Source organism: Amblyomma americanum, chromosome 11, assembly GCF_052857255.1.
Source record: "Amblyomma americanum isolate KBUSLIRL-KWMA chromosome 11, ASM5285725v1, whole genome shotgun sequence".
Classification (NCBI taxonomy): Eukaryota; Metazoa; Arthropoda; class Arachnida; order Ixodida; family Ixodidae; genus Amblyomma; species Amblyomma americanum.
Genome location: NC_135507.1, coordinates 75,075,264 through 75,099,439, shown reverse-complemented (window position 1 = coordinate 75,099,439; position 24,176 = coordinate 75,075,264). Strand labels below are relative to the sequence as shown.

Here is a 24,176-nt window from a genome sequence, read left to right as displayed (position 1 = left end):
AGAGGGCTGGGCAATGGGGTGCGGTATCGGAATTATGGGTGCGATCTGGGCTACTAAAATGGCTGGGGTTGCCACGTGCACGTGAGCCTGTGTTTTCAGCAATCGTGATCAAGAGGAGGGCGGTTATGATGGACAACGGGGTGTGCTACATCCTGGCGTATCCGACGGTCGCCCAGAACCACGAATGCCTTGCCTGGGCCGTATGGCACTGGGACAAATGAATTCCTGAGAACGGCTGTGCACGATGACAGCCTGCAGCACCTGCGGCCAGCAGCCAGCACCTGTGCAACATGCCGATGCCTTCCCTACTCAGGTTCGTCTTCCATGGGATGGTTTTTAGAGGAAGACTTTCATGCGGTATTTGCGATCAGGGGCAATCATCTTAAAATTCGGCACTTGTTATTAGAGACATTTTGTTTGCATAGCGGAGATGCATTAGCGGGACATATGCCGGTTTAAACTGGTATAAATCTGCGCTAGTGTGTCTCCGCTATGCTAAATCTCTCTATTAGCTCTCTTCACCATGCCAAAGAGAGTGCAGGTGGTTTTTTCTTTTTTTCGGAGCATGGGTGGACACTCTGGTTACCGAGGCCAGTATCGTGTCCTTATACTACAAGGTAGAGTGGCGGTTAAAAAGAGTTGCTTTTAAGTTACACGGTTTTAGATCTTTTCTTCACACTGCGTTTCACAGCCGCTATTCAAGCCTCTTGGCCAGTTTTTCAGTGTCATTGAAATTGAGGCAAACCATAATGTTTAAACTGATCACCCAGCAATTTCATGCGCCGCCCAGGGAACTAGTCGTTTAGGTCAGCTTATAGCATTTCGGAGCAAAGCTTAATTTCGAAGGCTGTGCCCCATTGCTGCTAGAAAATGAAAGCTTTTGCAGGCCCTAATTGTTCCTAGATTTTCAATGAAATTCCTGTGTGTTTACATTTTTCTTGCCGTACATCAGGCAAATTAAATTCTCTATCTAACCCTTCAGTCGTGTGCCTTAATTCACTCTGCAGACTGCTCCCTGTCGATACGTAGCACCTTTCTAAAGTCAGAACTGGCAGTGATCCAGCCTGGCCGCTAGCTAGGTGCCAGTTCAAAAGTGCTCATCGTGTGCGGTCAGGTGCTGAAATTTGTATTTTATGGATTCAGGGCTCACTTTATTGTTTGTTTCTGTGTTGTATTGTAGTTGCATGACCTCAACTGTTTTTTTTTTTTTTCAGTTTTCTTGTCTTATGGTAACGTGGTTCGTGGCCGTTTTTAAGATGAATCACTGATAACAAGTTGTGCATGGCTGTTGTACATTCATTCTGCATCGTACTGTCGTTGCTTTACATAGTTGTGGCGTTTACGCAAGTAACGCGTGAACTCTAAACAAGAATACTACAGGGCAGTAAACTGGGAGTAAGCTCCTCACTAGCGCTCTTCCTTTAATAAAAGGCAGTGTGGTGAAACATACCTTACATGATTTCCAGTGAAACAGCGCAACGGCACAAGGCCAGAAGACAAGAAAGGACGATACACAGCACTGTAGCCCCTTGTAGGAGAAACGAAACTGTACAACAATAACTGATGGGCACGTTGGTCTGACATGATTTCCAGTGAAACAGCGCAACGGCACAAGGCCAGAGGACAAGAAAGGACAATACGCAGCGCTGTGCCATTGCGCTGTTTCACTGGAAATCATGTCAGACCGACGTGCCCATCAGGTATTGTTATACCTTACATGCTTTTTACTCCTTTCTGTTTTAGAGCTTAACGTTGACCTAGTATTTCAGTGTTTGCACTGTCCCACATGCGTGCTGTTGACATGGCCGGATTTGTGAAACGCTGCAGAAATGCGCGCCCTGTGGCTCCACTTGAAACACTGCCACGGAATTACGCAGATTAATAAAATAAGGAGAGCTCCCTCGAATGACAGAATGTGCACAATGCTTTTCTACGTTCCGTGTGTGAGAAGACACTTCCGCTAAGCCTCGGAATGAAATCTAACTGCGGCATCGCCGGGCCTGGCCGGGCATTTTTTTCAGTGTTCAGCAAGCGTTCTCGCGGTACCCGCAACATGTCCAGCCCCGACGACACGTGCACTGTGCCGCAACTCCCTGCGGGTCCCCTGGCCAAGCTGCTCCCCGCTGGCATCACCGTCTGCAGGCCTCCGGGAAAGCTGGTTCAACTGGTGGCACAGACGATCCACGAAAGCCCGCAGAGGGCGCTACGTGTACCGTGCATGTACCAGGTGCTGCAGTGAGTCCTTCGCCCTCTCTTTTTGGGGGAGGGAGCTGTGGAGACCTCCCGCTCAAGTGCGACCAGCGGCTGCAGTAATGCTACTTGTAATCAATAAGAGCCGGCTGGGCCTCCTGGCGTATACCAGTCCAAGGAGGTTGGGAAGATGGTTGTTGATAGTCAGAAAGTCAACAAGGAAGGGGAAAGCATCAGGGTGCTTAACACATTGAGAAGAGGGCTCGCCTTCGTCTCTGCCAAGACAAGTCCTCCTGTCGAAACGTTGGCAAGGACTCTGAGGCTTCCCCATCTCTCGTTCACTTTATGATAGTTGTAGCCAGGTCATAGGCACGTGTCTTAGGCAACCTTCATGTTCGCTGCTCCTTGCCAATGGCCTGCACAGGACACTTTTCACCGCTCTTTCCATGCAATGGGCCACTCACATTTCTCAGAGTGAAAGGCAGAAGCAATATCATTCGGTACCCATCGTCAACGATGTTGGAGTAGCAGCCAGTCAGTTAAAATGTTGAGGCGCAGAAGAATGTTGCATGTGTTGAAGTTGTTTGAGTACAAACAGTGAACAGTATAAGCGTAGGGGTTGATAAGATTTCATCTGTATAGGAAAAGGCATGACGGCAAAAGCTAACTGGTGCTTGTCAAAAGGCAGAATAAACATTAAAAGAGATGCCATATTCTGGGACCCGTAATGGTACCAAGACGACATTAATTGGCATTTTGTTTCTGCATATTTAAGGCTGCTTGTTCTTTCATACTGTCAGTACACGCTGTTTGGTCAACGATTATATTTATGATTTAAAATTCCTCAGGCTGTTCCGTCTGAGTCACCCTTGAGTAGAGCATTACTGCCCTGCAAACATAACAACACCTTCCTACAGCTGCCTCGGTCTTAAGCAGAAATTTGTGCGGAAGTAGAACCCTACAAGTACGACGGGTGAAAGAACACCTCCGCTGCATGCCCGCTAATACGAACGAGTATTTTCTTTCTGCTACACTCTCGATCATAGACTCTAGTTTCTATGTCTCCCGCCTGAGGGAAGGTCAAGCTCCACACGCCATTGTGGTGCATCACTCTTGTCTACATTGGGTATTGCAAACATCGCACTCTGTGATGTGGCGCGATAACACTCGTTGCAAGACGAAGGAGTGTAAGGACGAAAGAAGGCAAGCTCGACTTTCGGTGTGCCGGTTCATGTATGAAACACGAAGGCTATGCCAGATGTATACGAACCCCACTTTGTAATCGTCAATTCATTTACAGTGGAACCCCGTTGATACGTGTTTCACCAGATCGCGAAAAAAAAAACGTAACAGCCGGGAAAACGCAACAGTGAGGAAAGGTCCAAAATTATTGAAAAGAGTGCAGCTTTGTCTTGAAACAATTTATTTCGACATCAAGTGAGCTTAGGTCTTAAAAAAATCGAGAATGGTCGATTGCCGTTTTTTCCGCTCGCTGGAAAACACCACACGTTTCTCGATGGCCTGGAAAGCCGCATTGCTCTCAGCGTCGCTTTGAGGTGCGACGTACCTGCGGAGGAGGTCCAGAGCCGCGACGGCTTCTCTATAGCTCGGGTCCGCCAATTCCCCGGAATCATGCGGCTCATGGTCCTCGTCGTCATCACAGTCTGAGGCTTCACTCGCGATTGAGTCTGCAACGATCTCGGCGATACTCTGGCACTCGGACGTCACGACAGCAGCATCCACGGCAACGTAGTCGTCATACGTGACTCCCGTGGCCCCCAGCGCATTCAAAGCTTCACTCAGCTCTTGATCAAGAGAGGCTGCTTCCGTCTCTTGAGCTTCCGTGGCAGTTTCCTCTCCACCGTCCATGCGAAAGCCACACCGCGCGAAGTAGTGCTGTGCAGTTGACGCGCTCACTGCAGTCCAAGCTGAAGCGACCTAGTGCATAGCGTCCAGTATTGAAACGATCGTAGGCTGCTGTCTGCGATCAATACGCGCCAGACAGCGCTTTACGATGGACGACTTCCTGTACGAGTGCTTTAAGTTCTTTATGACGCCGGCATCCAAAGGCTGCAAGTGGCTTGTAGTGTTTGCTGGAAAAAAAACAAGCTTAACGTTCCGAAGAAACGACGGGTCTCTCGGGTGGGCAGCACAATTGTCCAGAAAAAGGACAACACTCCTGCACTGGAAGCCCATCTTGTTGTCGAATTAACAAAGAAATTCTTCGAACAAAGAAGCCGTCATCCATGCACGACTGTTGCTTCTATAGTGACATGGCAGCAGGCGAATGTTCTTTAAGCACCGTGGGTTCCGGTATTTTCCGATTACCTATGGCTTCAGCTTTTCCGAGCCATCCATGTTGCAGCAAAGGAGCACCGTCAATCGTTCTTTGTTGCATTTGCCTCCGTGGCAAGCTTCGCCCTTCAGGCATAACGACTGGGATGGCTTCACCCGAAAGAAAAGACCTGTTTCGTCGGCATTGTAAATGTCACGAGGCTCATACCCTTAATTATGGCAGATAGTGTGGCCTTCCAATCGTTGACTGTTTCCAAGTTTACACTTGCTGCTTCCCCGGATACCGTCTTATACGCGATGTTGTGCCTCTTCCGGAAACGGTCGATCCAGCCATTTGACGCCGCTAAGTTACTGATGCCCAGTTGGTCGGCTATTTCCATGCCTTCTCGCGCAAAATGCTGCCGTCGAAGTTAACACCGGCAGCGCGAGCTTGTTTAAACCAAGTAAGAAGCGACTCGTCGAGGTTTTCATACTTGGCGCCACGAGCCTGCTTAGCTTTCGGGCCGAAGAGCGCGGCATTCCCTTGTATCTCGGCACACTTCGAGTCAATGCTGTTAAGCGTCGAGGGTGGCAGACGAAGATCCTTGGCGATGTTGACTCTTTTCCGCGCTGGCTGCCTGTCGACTGCATCGAGAACATCCAGCTTTTCCTGGAGGGAAAGCGCCTTGCGCTTACGCGACGCCATTAAAGGACGACAAATCGCTCGCGGTGTTAGCGAGGCCCGACGAGGCGTAGGTGTTGACAGGAGGACACGGACGACTCGGATGGGTTGAACCGCACGAACAAGAAAGACTGGATTAGCGAGGCCTGACGAGGCGTAGGCAGCGTAGCTGTTGACGGAAGGACACGGACGACTCGGATGGGTTGAACCGCACAAACAAGAAAGACCGGATTGCTGCGGGCCCTCGGGTTTTACTCGCTTCGGCTGACTAGGCAGTGGCCATCTAGTGGCAATCTCTCCAACCCGCATGCGTTCTTATGGCCTCCGAGATTACCCACGCACGTAAAAGGTGGTGATCTCGGAGTCCATGGTCTTGTAGCCAATTCCGTCGCCAAGCCTGGCCAAGACTCGTCAGAATGGCGGTTGGCGCGCGTTGCCCGGCTGGGTTCGGAGTGCCAGGTTGTGAGGTATCATGCGGGAACGTTTTCACAGCTACAACGTAACAGCGGGGTACCCAATACATTGGCTCCTATGGGCGCTATGCCGGGACCGGACGAAAACGGCGTAACAGCAGGGAAAACGCAGCAGCAAAGAATGTAACAGCGGGGTTCTACTGTATTAGTAACCTCGAGGAATCAGTTGAATTACACAGTTGAGCTGTAAAGTTTATGACATTGCACAGAAAACAAGAAACCCGGCACAAAAGCAGAGCACGAACTACTGTGCCGTGTTGCGACGTTAGTTAACGTTTTTTTTAAATGCTGGCAGTGTTAACGAGGAGGGCGAGTCTGAGATGGCGGCACAAACTCCTATAGATGTACGATTGACAAGAGTTTCTGAACAGCCCTCGCACCCTCCCACTTCGATCCTACCCGATGCACTTACAGGCCGCACAAATCGCACATGCTCAAGGAAACGCAGAGCAGACCGGTCCAGGAGTGTGTCTTTGGCCAGTCACTGGCTGCCACGCTAGCGCCCTAGAACCCCCGCCGTTTGCGCCATCGTCACCCCAACAGCAGCTACCGGCCGGTTTCGGGGAGCCCCGGCAACCTACGCCGTCCATGTGGTCGCAGCAGCAGGACCTGAATCTTGGCCTCCTGTCTCACGTACAAACTCCTCATCCCCAACAGCAGACGTGCAAGCCATACCAGGTTTTGCTGTCGCCAGAAATGGCGATGCAGTGGCAGCAGCACAAACAGCATCTGCAACAGCAGCTGCCTTTCGCTCGGCCTTTCCCGACCCCTCCACTGCCGCCGACTCAGCAGTCATGCAGCGCGTGAACCTGCTTCTTGTGTCCCCAATGAAGGCTGCCCACTTCTCCACCACTCTGGTGCAACGGCGTCAAAGAGATTCCCACTGGCAACCAGATGGGAAAATTGTGTGCTCAAGTACGTACTCGGCAGATCTAGTCAGTGTGGGCAGATGACGTTAGGAAGTCTGCAAGAACAGGCTGAACCGCAGCAGTACCCGCCGCGATGGCTCGGTGGTTAGGGCGGTCGGCTACTGAGCTGGAGCTCCCGGGATGTAACTCGACAGCATTGGCCACGTTTCGATGCAGGCGAAACGCAAAGGTGCCCGTGCGCTTTGCAATTTCAGTTCACGTTAAAGACCCCGCATGGTCAAAAATATTCCAGAGCCCTCCAGTACAGCCCCTGCTTCCCTGTTATTTCATTCTAGCCTTCCTATGTTCCTACGCGGCATGGTTGAGTTGGCCACCGATATATAAGCGAGACAGTTACTGCACCATTTCCTTTCCTCAAAAATCATTTCTCGAAAACCAATTTCAGCAGGACCAGGACAGTGCTATTTGTAGATCTGTGGACGAGATGTTTTAAGGTGATTATGGTAATTGTCCTCTTCAGCGGGAAAGCCAGCATTATAGTTGGCATTGTAACTCGAAAATTGTGATTAGGTGAGAGGGTCGCGGCGTCCCAACCACATGGCCTCGCGGGGGTCATTCAAACACTCCGCAGTGATTGCAGTGATGACGTCATTACACAGTTCCTGATTGGTCTTCAGGGTCCTGGCTTCATTCCACCACCAGCACACAGTGCTTCTGAAGAGAAAAAAATTGCGCTGAAAAGAAAAATGGTCGAGCCGGTACTCGAACCGTTGCTCATTTGGGTCGTGAGCCGGACGCGCTGCCCCTCGAGCAGTAAGAAACATTCTTCCGACTCTGTGCAAGGGGGGGGGGGGGGGGCCTTGCATGTCTCGAGTAAAATAAAGATTTAAAAAAACTAAAATATAACACGTGCTCATGATGGCATGCATGACGGAGGCAAACAGTGAGCAAAACCAACAGCATAGGGGTTTTTTAAAAATTTGTAGTTTTCATCAACGGGATCGAAAAGCGTAGCAGAGAAGTTTTGTAAATGCGCCTCCAAGGAAAGCTGTATGTCCCTTGTTCCAACGCTTAGTGCATAGGGTCCTAGAGTTGCACGTTTGGTTTCCCTGCACCACTCGCGCCATTATTGGATAAACGCGTTTACAAAATTAGAAAGTATCCATGCATTGCGGAGAAGCCAACTCTCTAGAATCGCTTAGCACTAGACCGTTATTGACAGCCGATTCGTGCAGCTAATGTTTTGATGCCTCGCGGCATTTTATTTTCTCCCAGTATACATGTTCACTGAAAACTATGTTTTCTTGTCAATAACACCCAATTTCAGCTCAAGTGTTCGCTGATGTTATTTGTGGCAATCACAACATATTGTGCCACCAGAGCGAGTATTTTGTTTGCAACTCATCGATATTGAACTTAATGGTGCCAAGGCATTGCTAGCAAGCTGTGTCGTTCATTGAAACAGTAATATGTTTAGAATAAAGCAAGGTCGACAGCCAGAATCAAGCCGGGTACTGAGCCTGCACTCGCTCTAACTACTGTACCAATTCCAAGGTCGCCAACTGCATGCAAGAGTTGAGGCTTTTACTGATAATTTGGATTCCTTAAACAGCGATATCGCGGACATACGCTTAAACTCTGGGAAGCTATACAGTGACTCTGCTTGTTCCTGGTGTGCAGAGTTCGAGAACAACGCCCAGCAGCAGGCTGTCGTCGTCCAGCCGGTCTTTGTCGGTGCATGCTTCCTTGCCATCCTTCATTGGCAGTCCGGAAATGCAGCTGGGTCACATGGAGCCGCAGCCTCTGGTGGAACAGGAGCTGAGAACGGAACGCTCCGCCGTGCCACCTTCGCCCTCGATGTACCTGCATGCGAAGGAGGAGTGGCAGCGGTCACCTGTGTATATGTGTGAGTGTCCGTGATGGGAGTCACCCAGCTGCACTTATCTTCAACTGTAAACACATATACGTCTATAGAGGAGGAAAAAGAAAGTAAGCTCTTCTCTAGTGCACACCCGTTCATCTAACGGAGAGCTCTACACTTAGGAAGAAAGGAAAGAAAACAGAATGCGCTACACTCTAAGCCAAAGGGATTAAAAAGGGAGTAAGGTGTCCTCTGATGCTCTCTCTTCATAAAAGAGACTGCTCTTGAGGACAGTTTACTGTCTGTTTACTCATTTTGTTTTTAGAGTGTAGCCAAAGAAACCCACCACGTTGGCCCAGTGGCTTTAGCATTCGGCTGCTGGTCCCAAGTTCACGGGAAAGAATCCCTACTATGACGCGTCCGCATGCCGACGGAGGTGAGATGCAACAATAAATGAAAGCGCTGGATGTGTTGTGTAACTTATATGCTTTGTAAAGAATCCACGGTTGTCTCCAATAATCTGCAGCCATCCACAACAACATTGCTCATAGCCCGATTGTCGATGTGGCACTTGAAGCTCTAACAACCGCTACCAAATTGGGGCCAAAATTATGATGGCCTGTTTACACCAGGTGTGCCAAGCAAGAATTTCAAGACAATTCAAAACTAGGCTTTTTGGAATAAATATTTGGCTTCTATAGTATTATCAATGTTGGTAAACAGCAGAAAATCAGTGAATCTTTCTAATAATGAAGTTTTTAGCTATTAGAGTTATGCGCCCAATTGCAGATTGAGATTTGTAGCTGTTCTTTACTAATAGCCATATCGATTCCTTGAATTCAAAAAACGCGATTACCTTTGCTGCTGTGGTTTGGAAAACTTTTGCTTTTCGGACTAGTTACCGGCACTAAAGAGGTTGCTTTGCCTGCATGCTTTCGAAAGCGCATGTTTTTTGACGCGGTGCAGCCAAATTTTCTCGAACCGCACAAAGCGGCGAAGGCAAATTCGTTTTCTAAGTTATAAAAACTGATGTAGCTTATACAAATGCCTGGGTACAAATATCTAAATGCAACCAGTTGGCTGTGTAAAGATTACCTGTCTAAACCGCGAGCTTTGGACCAATGTAAAAATTACGGAGAGCACTTAAGACTACTTAAGTCCTGTGGATGCGATAGCATTTGTCTCTCATCGTGGGTTAGTCGTTGAATATATTTGTTTACTATTTAGCAATCAGTACGAACCTCTCAATGGCCTTCAAGTTGAAGACATTTTTGGTATAAATTCCTTTAGGGTTAAGGCCTTTAGTCTGAAGCCCCTGGTTTCAAAAGCATTTACTACAAAGGCCTTCAGCCTACTGACCATTGGGTGTCTACATATGCAATTGATCCTCTGTTGAATCTCTTATGGTGGCCATGGAGCTGTACTCATGACGTCATTGGAGTTTTTCGACCATTTCATACGGAGAACAACGCTGGGTTTAGTTGCCAATGGGTCGTATATTGCTCTCGCATTAATATTTTCATTCATTCTCTTCTGAAGGTACTTTTGGGAAGAACAGGTTGGGGACGCGCACCTGGTCACCCGAGGAACTCGATTTGTTGTCAGGCCCTTTTTTTACTTTTACTGCAACCTCCCCAACCGCTGCTTGCGAAGCAGCATAGCGTGAAGTTTCGTTGTCGTTGTTGCATTCTTGTGCAAATTCTTAATAGGTATTTCTGTTAATGGTGTTTGATCTACACAGCTTTATTTTCCACCTCTCCCTTGGTGTGACGCATCGCAGGGTCCGGCGGGTCTCAAGACCTCAACTACTGCCAGAGCAAAGCTAACCCCGGCGAGCTCAGCAGGAGCTGGGACACAAAGCTGTGTGACGAGCATCTGTCCGCCAAGAAGGAATCGGACGCCAGTGCTTCCTACGAAGCGTGGGAAGCGGTGCCTTTTTTTTGCACTCCGACGAACGACACGCCGTTGCCACCAACCAGCTCGGACTACGCACATCCACACCAGGAGCCGCAGCTGGCTCCTGGACAGGAACTGCACTCGCCACCAGAACTTTCATTTGAACGTCAGCAAGAGCAGGAGGCAATGATGCCTCAGCAGCAGTTCCTTCCACGACTGGGACCACCTCATTCTCGAAAGGGAACCCTGCCTTATTGGGAGCCGCCTCTGCTTCGGCAGTTCCTGTGGCCACCGCAAGGCCCCAAACTGCCACGAGGACCCACTTCACCCGCTCGACAAGAAGAGGCTGGGCAATGGGGTGCAGTATCGGGATTATGGGCACGATATGGGCCACTAAAATGGCTGGGGTTGCCATGTGCACGCGAGCCTGTGTTTTCAGCAATCGTGATCAAGAGGAGGGCGGTTATGTTGGACGACGGGGTGTGCTACATCCTGGCGTATCCGACGGTCCCCCAGAACCACGAATGCCTTGCCTGGGCCGTATGGCACTGGGACAAATGAATTCCTGAGAACGGCTGTGCACGATGGCAGCCTGCTGCACCTGCGGCCAGCAGCCAGCACCTGTGCAACGGGACAATGCCTTCCCTACTCAGGTTCGTCCTCCATGGGATGGTTTTTACAGGAAGACTTTCATGCGGTATTTGCGATCAGGGGCAATCATCTTAAAATTCGGCACTTGTTATTAGAGACATTTTGTTTGCATAGCGGAGATGCATTAGCGGGGACGTATGCCGGTTTAAACTGGTATAAATCTGCGCTAGTGTGTCTCCGCTATGCTAAATCTCTCTGTTAGCTCTCTTCACCATGCCAAAGAGAGTGCAGGTGGTTTTTCTTTTTTCTTTTTTTTTTTGAGCATGGGTGGACACTCTGGTTACCGAGACCAGTATCGTGTCCATATAATACAAGGTAGAGTGGCGGTTAAAAAGCGTGGCTTTTCAGGTTACGCGGTTTTAAATCTTTTCTTCACACTGCGTTTCACAGCCGCTATTCAAGCCTCTTGGCCAGTTTTTCAGTGTCATCGAACTTGAGGCAAACCATGATGTTTAAACTGATCACCCGGCAATTTCATGCGACGCCCAGGGAACTAGTCGTTTAGGTCAGCTTATAGCATTTCGGAGCAAAGCTTAATTTCGAAGGCTGCGCCCCATTGCTGCTAGAAAATGAAAGCTTTTGCAGGCCCTAATTGTTCCTAGTATTTTCAATGAAATTCCTGTGTGTTTACATTTTTCTTGCCGTACATCAGGCAAATTAATTTCTTATCTAACCCTTCATTCGTGTGCCTTAATTCACTCTGCAGACTGCTCCCCGTCGATACGTAGCACCTTTCGAAAGTCAGAACTGGCAGTGATCCAGCCCGGCCGCTAGCTATGTGCGAGTTCAAAAGTGCTCATCGTGTGCAGTCAGGTGCTGAAATCTGCATTTTTTGGATTCAGGGGTGTGTTTACATTTTTCTTGCCGTACATCAGGCAAATTAATTTCTTATCTAACCCTTCATTCGTGTGCCTTAATTCACTCTGCAGACTGCTCCCCGTCGATACGTAGCACCTTTCGAAAGTCAGAACTGGCAGTGATCCAGCCCGGCCGCTAGCTATGTGCGAGTTCAAAAGTGCTCATCGTGTGCAGTCAGGTGCTGAAATCTGCATTTTTTGGATTCAGGGCTCACTTTATAGTTTGTTTCTATGTTGTATTGTAGTTGCATGACCTCAACTGGTTTTTTTTTTTTTTTTCAGTTTTCTTGTCTTATGGTAACGTGGTTCGTGGCCGTTTTTAAGATGAATCACTGATTACAAGTTGTGCATGGCTGTTGTACATTCATTCTGCATCGTACTGTCGTTGCTTTACATAGTTGTGGCGTTTACGCAAGTGGCGCGTGAACTCTAAACAAGACTACTCCTACAGGGCAGTAAACTGGGAGTAAGCTCCCCACTAGCGCTCTTCCTTTAATAAAAGGCAGTGTGGTAAAACACACACACTTTTTACTGCTTTCTGTTTTAGAGCGTAACGTTGACCTAGTATTTTAGTGTTTGCACTGTCCCACATCCGTGCTGTTGACAAGGCCGGATTTGTGAGACGCTGTAGAGAGGCGTGCCCTGTGGCTCCACTTCACGCACTGCCACGGAATTAGGCAGAATAATAAAATAAGGAGAGTTCCCTCGTATGACAGAAGGTGCGCAATGCTTTTCTACGTTCCGTGTGTGAGAAGACACTTCCGCAAAGCCTCGGAATGAAGTCAAACCGCGGAATTGCCGGGCCTGGCCGGGCATTTTTTTCAGTGCGCAGCAAGCGTTCTCGCGGTACCCGCAACATGTCCAGCCCCGACGACACGTGCACTGTGCTGCAACTCCCTGCGGGTCCCCTGGCCGAGCTGCTCCCTGCTGGCATCACCGTCTGCAGGCCTCCGGGAAATCTGGTTCAACTGGTGGCACAGACGATCCACGAAAGCCCGCAGAGGGCGCTACGTGTACCGCACGTGTGCCAGGTGCTGCAGTGAGTCCTTCGCCCTCTTTTTTTGGGGGAGGGAGCTGTGGAGACCTCCCGCTCAAGTGTGACCAGCGGCTGCAGTAATGCTACTTGTAATCAATAAGAGCCGGCTGGGCCTCCAGGCGTATACCAGTCCAAGGAGGTTGGGAATATTGTTCTTGATAGTCAGAAAGTCAACAAGGAAGGGGAAAGTATCAGGGCACTCAACACATTGAGAAGAGGGCTCGCCTTCGTCTCTGCCAAGACAAGTCCTCCTGTCGAAACGTTGGCAAGGACTCTGAGGCTTCCCCATCTCTCGTCCACTTTATGATAGTTGTAACCAGGTCATAGGCACGTGTCTTAGGCAACCTTCATGTTCGCTGCTCCTTGCCAGTGGCCTGCACAGGACACTTTTCACCGCTCTTTCCATGCAATGGGCCACTCACATTTTTCAGAGTGAAAGGCAAAAGAAATATCATTCGGTACCCATCGTCAACAATGTTGGAGTGGCAGCCAGTCAGTTAAAATGTTGAGGCGCAGAAGAATGTTGCATGTGTTGAAGTTGTTTGAGTACAAAGAGTGAACAGTATAAGCGTAGGGTTTGATAAGATTTCATCTGTATAGGAAAAGGCATGACGGCAAAAGCAAACTGGTGCTTGTCAAAAAGCAGAATAAACATTAAAACAGATGCCATATTCTGGGACCCGTACAGGTACCAAGACGACATTAATTTGCAGTTTTTATTCTGCCAATTTAAGGCTGCTTGTTCTTTCTTACTGTCAGTACACGCTGTTTGGTCAACAATTACATTTATGATTTAAAATTCCTCAGGCTGTTCCGTCTGAGTCACCCTTGAGTAGAGCATTACTGCCCTGCAAACATAACGACATTTTCCTACAGCTGCCTCGGTCTTAAACAGAAATTTGCGCGGAAGTAGAACCCTACAAGTAAGACGGGTGAAAGCACACCTCCGCTGCATGCCCGCTAATACGAACGAGTATTTACTTTCTGCGGCACACTCGAGCATAGACACTAGTTTCTATGTCTCCCGCCTGAAGGAAGGTCAAGCTCCGCACGCCATTGTGGTGCATCACTCTTGTCTTCATTGGGTATTGCAAACATCGCACTCTGTGATGTGGCGCGATAACACTCTTCGCAAGACGGAGGAGTGTAAGGACGAAAAAAGGCAAGCTCGACTTTCGGTGTGCCGGTTCTTGTACGAAACACGAAGGCTATGCCAGACGTATACGAACCCCACTTTGTAATCGTCAATTCATTTATTAGTAACCTCGAGGAATCAGTTCAATTACACAGTTGAGCTGTGAAGTTTACGGCATATTACACAGAAAACAAGAAGCCCGGCACAAAAACCAGAGCACGAACTACTGTGCCGTGTTGCGACGTCAGTTAACGTTTTTTTTAAATGCTGGCAGTGTTATCGACGAGGGCGAGTCGGAGATGGCGGCTCAAACTCCTATAGATGTACGATAGACAAGAGTTTCTGAACAGTCCTCGCGCCCTCCCACTTCGATCCTACCCGATGCACTTACAGGCCGCACGAATCGCACATGCCCGAGGAAAGGCAGAGCAGACCAGTCCAGGAGGGTGTCTTTGGCCAGTCACTGGCTGCCGCTCTGGAGTCCTAGAGCCCCCGCCGTTTGCGCCATCGTCACCCCAACAGCAGCTACCGGCCGGTTTCAGGGAGCCCCGACAACCTACGCCGTCCGTGTGGTCGCTGCAGCAGGAACTGAATCTTGGCCTACTGTCTCACGTACAAACTCCTCCGCCCCAACAAAAAGTATGGTGGGGCAACCAGAAAAGGAATGTAAACCAATAGGCTCCTGCCTGTGCCACTAAGTATAACAGGCTTAACCCAATGTGATATAAATGAAAAGGCCCGAAGGCAATATTGTGCTTTTGCCACCTGTAGGTGGGAAAATAAAAAAAAATGAAGGGGGGTAATGCTACAAAGAGACCCACGGCCGGGGGAGCGGGCCCGAGGAGACTCCCCTGATCTCCACTGGGATGTAGCAGAGGGGGTGTGACGTAGGTTGTGGGCATGGGACTGTGGGAAGGGTTATGGGTAATGGGATGGGACTGGGGACAGCGAGACATTGACCCTCATTTTATCATTGCTCGACTCCCGTCTGGCCAGGACAGGGAGGGCGTCGATGTTGACCAATGGTGCGGCTCCACTCACGGGATGCCCGACCACCCAACGACGCAATAGCTCCGACTCGGAGACAGGAAATCCTAACCCGAGGCAGCTGCCTCGGGCTCCTCCATGACTTTAAGGGGTCCAGTTCGGACTTGCGAATCGCTGCCCAGCTACTAACCGTCAAGTGTTTTTCGCGGTTTTTCAGACTCCGGAAGTATGTGTGGTGGATCCAGCCGTTGGAATTAGGCTCCCGGGGACCCACCTGTGCTTCCAATCAACCAGCCTTGCACTTATTTCCTCCCCTAGCTTGCTCCACACCTACTGAGGAGGGAGTGTGCAGGGCCGGGCTGACCGGGCCACAAGCCAAGAACCTGGCCGAGGGTGAAATAACCTGGGCCTACTCCACCGCTACTCCACAACATCGACGGTTTTCCCATCGGTCGTACTAAGGTCCCCCGTACCTCGGTGTCCTGCGCTCTGGCCTCACAGCCCCGCGGTCAGCCATCCCTGGCTGCTTCCCCGAGGACATCGCTCCCAAGGAGCCCTTCTGCTGCAAACCCCCACGCGGACCTGGCCTCTCCGTGACCAGAAACCGACGCGCCAGCCGGTAGCCACGCACGCCCCCGCGTGCAGAGGCCTTTTGATTTTCGAGCACTTTTCGAGCCCAATTCCGTGAGTCCAACCTGATTATGAAACCAGGCCTGCCTTCGCACAGGCATCGGACCTCACGTGCGCGACTGGCCCACTCAGTCGCTTGGGAGTCGCTGCCACTCCAATGGGGTTTTGCATCCCCAGAGGACGGGCCCCAGCAAGCCCATCCCCACCGCTGGCGTTGCACCGGAACAAAGCCTAGTAGCCGAAACTACACCGGCCCGTATCCGGTGGCAGGGGGGCCACGAGCAGGCCGCACAGTCGAATTCCCCCCCCCCCCCCCCCCCCCCCTTCCGCCCCAACAGCAGACGCGCAAGCCATTCCAGGTTTTGCTGTCGCCAAGGGCGCGATTACGGATCAGTCTCAAAAAACTGTCTCAATTTTGAGACAGTGGCGTCAAAATGACGACACCGAGTAATGCCGACCGCCGAATCGGCCAATGCGGAGCAAGGAGGCGGTGGGCTCCGCCCCGAAACCACTATTCGCACGACAAGGGACCGTAGACTAATGTTTTGCAGTAAAGACGCAGTGAATAAAAACGAGTAATGTTTTATTTTGCTAAGTAACTGTATTTCAAACCCAACAGCAGCAAGCAAAAGAAGCAGTGTTTTCATTTTTGCAATAAAGTTAGCTGTTCAGTCACTTTTCTTGCCGCCAAGGTGTGCTGTCAGCGGTACAGCGTGAACATGTTAGTCTGAAAGTGAACAAAAACGCAATGAAGAAAACAAGTAATGTTTTATTTTTGTAGAAAACTGTGTCGCAACCTCAACAACACGAGGGAAAATTAGAGGCATTCTCAGTTTTGCAATTAAATTTGCTGCAGGTTGACTTCTTTTGCCATGAGGGTGCGCTGGCAGTGGTATCGCGTGAACATGGCGGCCTGCAAGAAAACAGCTGATTCCACGGCTAGTTCCCGATTTTTTGCGTGTCGTCTAAAATCAAGGCACTTTGCGGATGTCTGAAGTGTGCAGAAAAATCTGATTGAAGGCAGTGAATGCTACGGGCCTGCGCAGATCAACTTACAAGGAGCGCTGGGCTTGAAAATCGACGAAGACAACATATTGTGGTAAGTGTGTATTTGCTTATTATCGATGACACCAATAGCCCAAAGATGCTCTTCGGTTGACGTGTGGGATGTGTAGTTCCGTATTTTGTTTGCTAAATACAAGACGACGGGGAAGTGTGACATATGGGGCGAAATAAAGTTGTATGGCTGCGTGATCGTCAGTTCATCGTGTGTAGGCGTGTAAGTAAGGAACGATCAAGGACGAGAAAAACGATTAAGGCCGTTTCACATGATGCGATTGTTGCCGCAGCGCAGTGTGATTTCTGCCGCTGTGCGACAGAAATGCGCGTTGTTCTCGTCGCAGGGCCACTGCGACAGACTTTCAACAAGTTGGTCACATTGTCGCAGCGTCGGTGCGGTCGCAGCGATGGCCACAGTAGTCAGCCAATAGGAGGTCAGCGACATGACAGGAAAATCTCGAAAACGTTTTATTGAGCTTAAGAATACATCACAGCTCAATATTATTACCCATGATTACGAAATCAACGCCTGCCACGATGTTTGACATTTATTGCAGCCGAAGAATTTTCGGCCACTGAAAGGCCGCACCGACGCTAGGGCGCTGGTGCCGACGGCACCGACTGAATTCATCGTTGTCATGTGAAACGGCAGCTGCGATTACCGTTATCATTTGAAACGGCTATCCACCATCATGACGACAGCACGTGTGTCCAAAGAGCAACTCCTCATGATGGTGGAATTTATGGAACAGCACCCGGCGCTCGCCCACGCTGCCTCACCCCTTTCCGGGGGCTACACGGCGGCTCGCAGGCACGAGCTGTGGCAGCAGCTTGCGGCCCTGCTGAACGCCGCGGGCCCCGCTGAGAAAACTGCGCTTCAATGGCGCCACACTTGGCAAGTGTGGTGCACCCGCTGCAAAAAGCAGGAGGCGCAGTTTTTGGCGGCGGGAAGGTGAGCGTGTCAACAACGGTCTGTCGAATGGCCCTTGAATATGTCTCTCCACACCCTGTCGCAGGGGCACTGGAGGCGGCAGGCTGCCAGGGCTGGCAGGCCGGGTGTGCAAGCTGCGGTCGCCGGGCCTCGTTCTAGGCGTCGCAGCTGCAATGTTCTCTTCGTCCAGCCTGGTATGTTGTAAGCCGCGGTGACGTTAGTAATAATGAGGGGGGAATGATAGGGGAGGCTAATGAAGAATAATGAATGTCAACCTCGGGGCCATGTACTGTGAGCAATGCACACACAGAATGAACTTCGAGACACTCGTGCATGAACGTGGGGCGCTGTGCCTCTTGCAGAACCAGCCCCGTGTGTCTGTGGGGGAGATGCCAGGGACGAGCGGCCTGCAGCAGGCAGAGGCGCGCTCTCCATCTGGTAAGTGAAAATTTCGTCATTTGATATGTACACCTAACAACTTGTGCACATTGTTGACTTCGTTGTGGTTTTTCTTTTAGTTAGGGAGGGATGCGAATGCTGAGCTAAGAAATGCAACCTCGAGTTATGTACCTTGTACTACATTGCCCTCTTGGTACTGCTATGTTTCTTATTGTGTCTCAGTACCTAGTAACCGTGTGTTTTGCACCAATACACGCTCTGCTGAAACTGTCCACTAAGCAATGCTGTCTTGTGGAATGAATTCACATAGATGGCACCCCCCCCGGAAGAAGAGCTGGAGGAGCTGGACGAGGAGGAGGAGGGTGCACCTTGTGACACAGCCTGTGAGTTGGCGTCCCAATATCATGCTGCACATTATCCATTTCGCAAGCTACCTAACAATAATACCATTCGCAGGAGCAGACTATCAGTATCACTTTAGAATACGCACACAAGTTTGGTTTGGTTTATGGGGCTTTAACGTTCCAAAGCGACTCCAGCTATGACAGACGCCGTAGTGAAGGGCTCCAGGAATTTGGACCGCCTGGGGTTCTTTACTGTGCACTGACATCGCACAGTACACGGGCCTCTAGAATTTCGCCTCCATCGAAATTCGACCGCCGCGTGTTTCCGGCCAGCAGCCGAGCGCCATAACCACTCAGCCACCGTGGCGGCCACCCACAGAAGTGTCTTTCATATGCACCACTGGTACCTTGTGCACGCTTTTTCCCTCTTACAGCGGAAACTGTGGTGTCTGCGATGGTTACACAAATGTGCACATTGAAACAATGCTGTTTTTGTCATACTGCTGATTATGAATGCTTTTATGTACTGCTCCCCGGTATGCATGTCAACAGCCCTCTGAGATATTGCACCAAACAGTCAGGTTATTGTACATCGTGCGCCACTATATGACAAGTGTACATTCAGTCACTTTCTCCTTTTGACAGCTACACAGGAGCAGCGAGATGTGGTGGCGGGGCGTCCGTGGCAGCAGCAGCGGAGCACGCGGGCGGAGGAGGTCCACCAGCTGCTGACAGAGACGCGGCGGACCAACGAGCTCCACGAAGCCCGTACTGCTGAGGACGCCACATTTCATGTGCGCCTCCTAGAGGTATGTGCACACAACACCCACCACATTTAGTGAAAGAGAAGCATCTGCATGCAACATGTTGTATCTACATTCACAGTTCGAAACCAATGTGTGACCTGTAGAGACATTTCAGTAGTTCATATTTATGTCAAACGAGCCCTACATGTCTGTGAAGTGTGCAAATGAAGCTCCTTTTATGTGCAGGAACAGAGGCGAACAACAACAGCAGTGCGCAGCCTGACGGCGGCAGTGACACAGTTGACTGCCGCCGTCACAGAAACCGGGGCGCACATGGTGCACACTGCTGAGGCGGCAAGGGCCGACACGGTGCGCCTCACCGAGCAAGTGGTACTTGCGGTGGCCCTGATTGTACGTGTTTTGAACAGTCAGGTACAGCCACCGCAGTAACTTGTTTGGTGGGGCCTTTTTTTCCTTTTTTACCTGTTTTTTCTGTTTTTTTGCGTTCTGCAAGGTGCAGAGCATTTTTTTATTTCCCTGCCGGGTGCAGGCGTTATGTATATATGTATTTTCCTTCTGCGAGGTGCAGAACATTTTTTTATTTCCTGCCATGCGCATGGGGCTTGTGTATGAATGTTTTTTTTTCCTTTTGTACTTTTTAACTTGTGTGCAGTGTACAGGCTGTGCAGTATTCGTTGCCTACTTTGGTTTCGTGTTTCAATGTGGAAGCATTGCTAGTCCCATTACGAGAAAACCTGACGGCATGTATGAGCACTCGCAGATGGTACAGAAAATCCGTCATGTGAGGATAAATTTGCCGTCATCACGTGATCGCATGGCGCACACGGCAAGCCGAGGGCCGCCTTTCCCGACGGTCATATACATGACATTCGCGTTATGCACCCCCCACTGACTGAGTTCAATATGGCGCAACTTTTCCATGCTACATTTGTGTCAAAATTGCAACTAACCATTTCTCGTGCAGTGTTCCAGGTGGTGTCATACGCACGTGCTTTCACATTCCTGCACATAACCAGTCTGAAGTGTGTGTGCAAATTTTTTGCGATGGTACCTTGCAACATTGTGCAAGACACACACAAGGTGTGTGATATGTACTGTTTACTTTGATTTCGTTTTTAGATGTTACCTTTTTACGTTCTGCAAGACACACAAGGTATGCTATATCTAGTCAGTGTTTGGTTTTTCATATGTTCAATAATCTTCCTCCTTTGCACATTCACGATTGTGTACTTTAACGACACGTTGTGACACACGTGCTTATAGGAACAATGTTGTAGAGGGCTCCGGGTTAATTTACACCACGGGATTCTTGAACGTGTGTACACATTGCGTAGCGCACGCACACTGTTTGTCCGTCGCAATGTGACCGCCACGGCTGACAGTTAACCTGCTCCACATCGGTAGCAGAATACTTCAAACAAACAGTGGGGTGCCACGACGGGGCTTACCATGACTTGTTCCAAAATATTGGAAGGTATATATAGGAACTGTAGCGCTACCATAGTCCTCTATAAAGTCAGCATTAAAATTCCAATAAGGAAGGACGTCAGGCAAGGAGACACGATCTCGCCAATGCTATTCACCACCTGTTTACAGGAGGTATTCCGAGGCATGAAATGTGAGCAGTTGGGAATAAGAGTAAATGGAGAGTACCTAAATAATCTGCGATTCGCTGATGACATTGCCTTGCCGAGTCACTCACGTGATGAACGAGTTAGGCAGAGCAGAACGGTGGGTCTAAAAATTAACATCCAGCAAGCCAAAGTAATGTTCTACAGTCTAGCAAGGGAACAGCAGTTCACAATTGGCAATGACAGCTGATCGTGAGATGGAAAAAAACTAGACGGATAAGAATGGGGTGGAGCAGATACGGCCGCTCCTCTCAGATCATGAACGACAGTTTACCAATATCCCTAGGGCAGGGCATGTAATTGGAAGGCAAGATAACCGCTGCTCCTTCAGGGTAACGGAGTGTATTCCAAGAGAAGGGAAGCACAGCAAGGGGGCGGAACTAAGTTAGGTGGGCGGTTGAGAGAAGTTTGCGGGCACAGTGGACGCAGCTGGCAAAGGACAGGGTTAATTAGGGAGACATGGAAGACGCCTTTGCCCTGTAATGGGCGTAGTGAGGCTGATGATGATGAATGAGAATTTTGTCATGTTACAGTCATTATGACAGCAACACTTGCCATATTCATGATGCATTCCGTTGTGCGTCAATGTTCTCGGAACTGCTATGGTTTGCCATTGAGCAGAAATTCATGACACGTTGTCGTATTGATATTCATGCATTTTGTGGGTGATACACATTTTCTAGTCAGGCGAAATGTATTACACAGGTACAGCGCATTGCTTTAGATGTGTGCCATGGTTTAATATGGGCTGAAGTGCGTTTTATGTTTACATAACTCACGTAGAAGCTGTGGTGACACGTAGGCCGCTAGTCTTGTCATGTTTATCATGTTTGTATGTTGCAATTTGTGCACCACACGTGAAGATGTTACTTGTTCATGGTATTGCAAGCAGTGCATTTTGCACCTATCTGTTCAAATAAAAACACTTGTGATAAATGCTGGTAAAAAAAAATAAAAAGTGCATGCTGAAAGAAACACTGAAATGATTTCGATGGACATATTGTAGTGCAAGAGAGGTCAAGTGCTCTTTGTTGGTATTTCAGTTAAATTTTAAAGGTGTGCTTGCACCCTGTAATTTAGGAATAAATAAAAAAGTCCTCCTCGCAGTAGGCCATAACCAAAGGGGACAACACACCTCACTGCGCGTCCCCTAACTTGATGACGCTAGTAGCCAGACTGGGTAAGCTTAAAGGATGGCCCTTCTGCCCACTGATGTCATCACGGTAGGGGATGCGCTATGAGGTGTGTTGTCCTCTTCGGTTGTGTCTTTTTTATTTATTCCTAAATTACAGGGTGCAAGCACACCTTTTAAATTTAACTGAAATACCAACAATGAGCACTTCATGCCTCTTGTACTACAATATGTCCATCGCAATCATTTCAGCCCTTGAATGCATATCGAGCAAAAAAATTGCTTCAATGGAACTTCCTCATTTCAATAAGCATCACAAACATTCGGTGCTTTGTTTCACAGTACACTTTTTATTCACCCACTTAAACGCACGCGCACACACACACACACACACGGCGTAGGAGGATGCACGAAGACGGTTTTGGCTTGCCAGACGAGCTGTTTCGTCGCCAATTTCGACTCAGGAAGGAGACTGCACAGTGGCTGTGCGACCAACTCGCCAATGAACTGGGAGGTGCGCAAGCAAGTGCGCTGTCAGTGCAGCAACAGGTGTTGTGCACGCTGCGCTTCTTCGGCACCGGCAGCTTGTAGGCACACACACGAAACAAAGAAATAAAAGTCGGCACTTTGCGGGCTGCGGCTAGGGGCGCAATGCAGAGTTGCTCACACACAAGCGTACACTGACACGAGGGGATGACGCTGCCAACAGTAACCGTGGCTGCTGTGTTGCACAAATGAACACCTTGGCCAGCTACCCTGCGAGGTGGTGTCGATGGGCTCAGTGCTGGCGACGCTGGAGTTGCCGCCGCAACTGACGACGCACCGTGCGCAGGTATGCCAGCCTCTGGAGACGGGTTCTCCGAAAAAGCTCGACAATACCGTCGCGCACGGCTCTCCCCCGCAGGTAGGTAAGGCGGCTTGCAGCGCCTTGCGTGTGTGGACTGCAGCCGGAGGTGGCTCGTCGTTGTCCGGGTAAGCGGCATCTACGTCCCCTTCTTCTGGCAAGGAGTCATTCAAACACAGGTTGTGGAGCGCAGCACATGCTCCGATTATGAGGGCCGCTCGTTCCGGCTCGTATTGGAGCGTCCGGTACCTTTGCAGGCACCGGAAGCGGCTCTTCAACATGCCTATGGCGCGCTCCACAACGCATCGCATGGAGCCATGCGCTGAGTTGAACAACCCCTCTGGAGACGGCACACTGGGATGCCCTGGCACAGGTGTCAAAAGCCAGGGCTCCAAAGGGTAGCCACTGTCCCCTGCTTAACAGAAATGGTGTGCAGTTAAGCGTAGCCTCTGTCGTCCTCAATCTCATCACTCTTGATACAATGGCAGCAGATTCATAGCAATGTCCAAAAAAAAAAACGCGAAGACGACCGGTCCACAAGAGGCACAAATACGCACACACAAAGCGTACAACTTGCGACTGACTATTTTGTGGAAACAGGGACACTTATAAAGGATGAGGAAACAAGGTACACACGCAAAGACACCGTGTGCAGTGCGAATACATTATCGACAGTGCCATGTGTAATCAGTAGGAATGGAAAGCCCCAATGTACCCATGTAAGATTTCGATGTTTCTTTGCTAGACATAATTCAGACGAACCGACACAGTTGTCACCCCTTTTGGAGGTGAAGCAAGCCTCGATAACCTCTTTCGGTTTTCATTTTTGTCTCACCACGGAATTTGTAACCGCGGTGGGGGTTTCTTATTGCTTACCCAGAAGAAACTCGCCACCTTGCAACAGCAGTCCTTGCCCTATCTCCTGCCGCAGCCACGAATAGCGCCACGAAAACGCGTCGTGGTCCGATCCTGGGCAGCGGGGGTCAACAGCTATAATTCGCATGTTGGAGTCGCACACCTGTGAGAGAAAGCACACCACAAGCTTAGTTGTGAACTTCCGCCATCAAGGCCCAAGCTTAAGGCCGAACATGCAGTCAAAAACGGAGAGCGAAGCCTACTCACTATCATTGTGTTGAGTGCGTAGAAGCCCTTACGACACCAAAAGGCGGCCTTGTATGCAGCATCGCCCCATGGCGCCTTGATGGCGATAAGTGTGCCATCCACACACCCAATGATGCCGGGGATGCTGCCGTGGCGAAGGAAGCCCTCCTTCGCCGCCGCCTTCTCTTCCGGGGTCGCCGGGAACCGCACCCAACCATCACGCGACCCCACTCTGACAATAGCTGCTGACACCCGCCGCACACACTTGCTGACAGTGGGCTGGGCTATGGCAATGTTGCCCTCGTTGCCCATGGCGCCTTGAAATCCGCCGGTGCCGAAGAAGCGCAGCGCGCACAACACCTGTCGCTGCACTGACAGCGCACTCGCCCGCGTACCTCCCAGTTCATTGGCGAGTTGGTCGCACAGC

General features: G+C 50.0%; 2 protein-coding genes across 2 annotated transcripts; both read left to right on the top strand.

Annotated features, from left to right (window-relative positions):
- The first annotated feature begins 192 nt into the window (after positions 1-192).
- LOC144111348 (uncharacterized) lies at positions 193-12,777 on the top strand. The gene is made up of 5 exons (XM_077644620.1): positions 193-313; positions 2,022-2,235; positions 8,169-8,394; positions 10,130-10,898; positions 12,579-12,777. The coding sequence occupies exons 1-4, from the start codon at positions 291-293 to the stop codon at positions 10,804-10,806; spliced, it is 1,140 nt and encodes a 379-aa protein (XP_077500746.1). The 5' UTR covers positions 193-290; the 3' UTR covers positions 10,807-10,898; positions 12,579-12,777.
- A 3,088-nt stretch (positions 12,778-15,865) lies between these two features.
- LOC144109706 (uncharacterized) lies at positions 15,866-19,795 on the top strand. Its single transcript, XM_077642504.1, has 6 exons — positions 15,866-17,552; positions 17,617-17,725; positions 17,894-17,969; positions 18,260-18,313; positions 18,920-19,083; positions 19,267-19,795. The coding sequence occupies exons 1-6, from the start codon at positions 17,293-17,295 to the stop codon at positions 19,468-19,470; spliced, it is 867 nt and encodes a 288-aa protein (XP_077498630.1). The 5' UTR covers positions 15,866-17,292; the 3' UTR covers positions 19,471-19,795.
- The last annotated feature ends 4,381 nt before the right edge of the window (positions 19,796-24,176 follow it).

What these genes read in the sequence shown, in the direction of transcription:
- LOC144111348 (XM_077644620.1), top strand. Translation starts at nt 291, where the DNA reads ATGCCGATGCCTTCCCTACTCAG. An exon ending in CCGATGCCTTCCCTACTCAG is followed by an intron (nt 314 to 2,021) that starts GTTCGTCTTCCA and finishes CATTTTTTTCAG; the next exon opens with TGTTCAGCAAGCGTTCTCGC. An exon ending in TGCATGTACCAGGTGCTGCA is followed by an intron (nt 2,236 to 8,168) that starts GTGAGTCCTTCG and finishes CCTGGTGTGCAG; the next exon opens with AGTTCGAGAACAACGCCCAG.
- LOC144109706 (XM_077642504.1), top strand. Translation starts at nt 17,293, where the DNA reads ATGACGACAGCACGTGTGTCCAAAGAGCAACTCCTCATGATGGTGGAA. An exon ending in CAGTTTTTGGCGGCGGGAAG is followed by an intron (nt 17,553 to 17,616) that starts GTGAGCGTGTCA and finishes ACCCTGTCGCAG; the next exon opens with GGGCACTGGAGGCGGCAGGC. An exon ending in TGCACCTTGTGACACAGCCT is followed by an intron (nt 18,314 to 18,919) that starts GTGAGTTGGCGT and finishes TCCTTTTGACAG; the next exon opens with CTACACAGGAGCAGCGAGAT.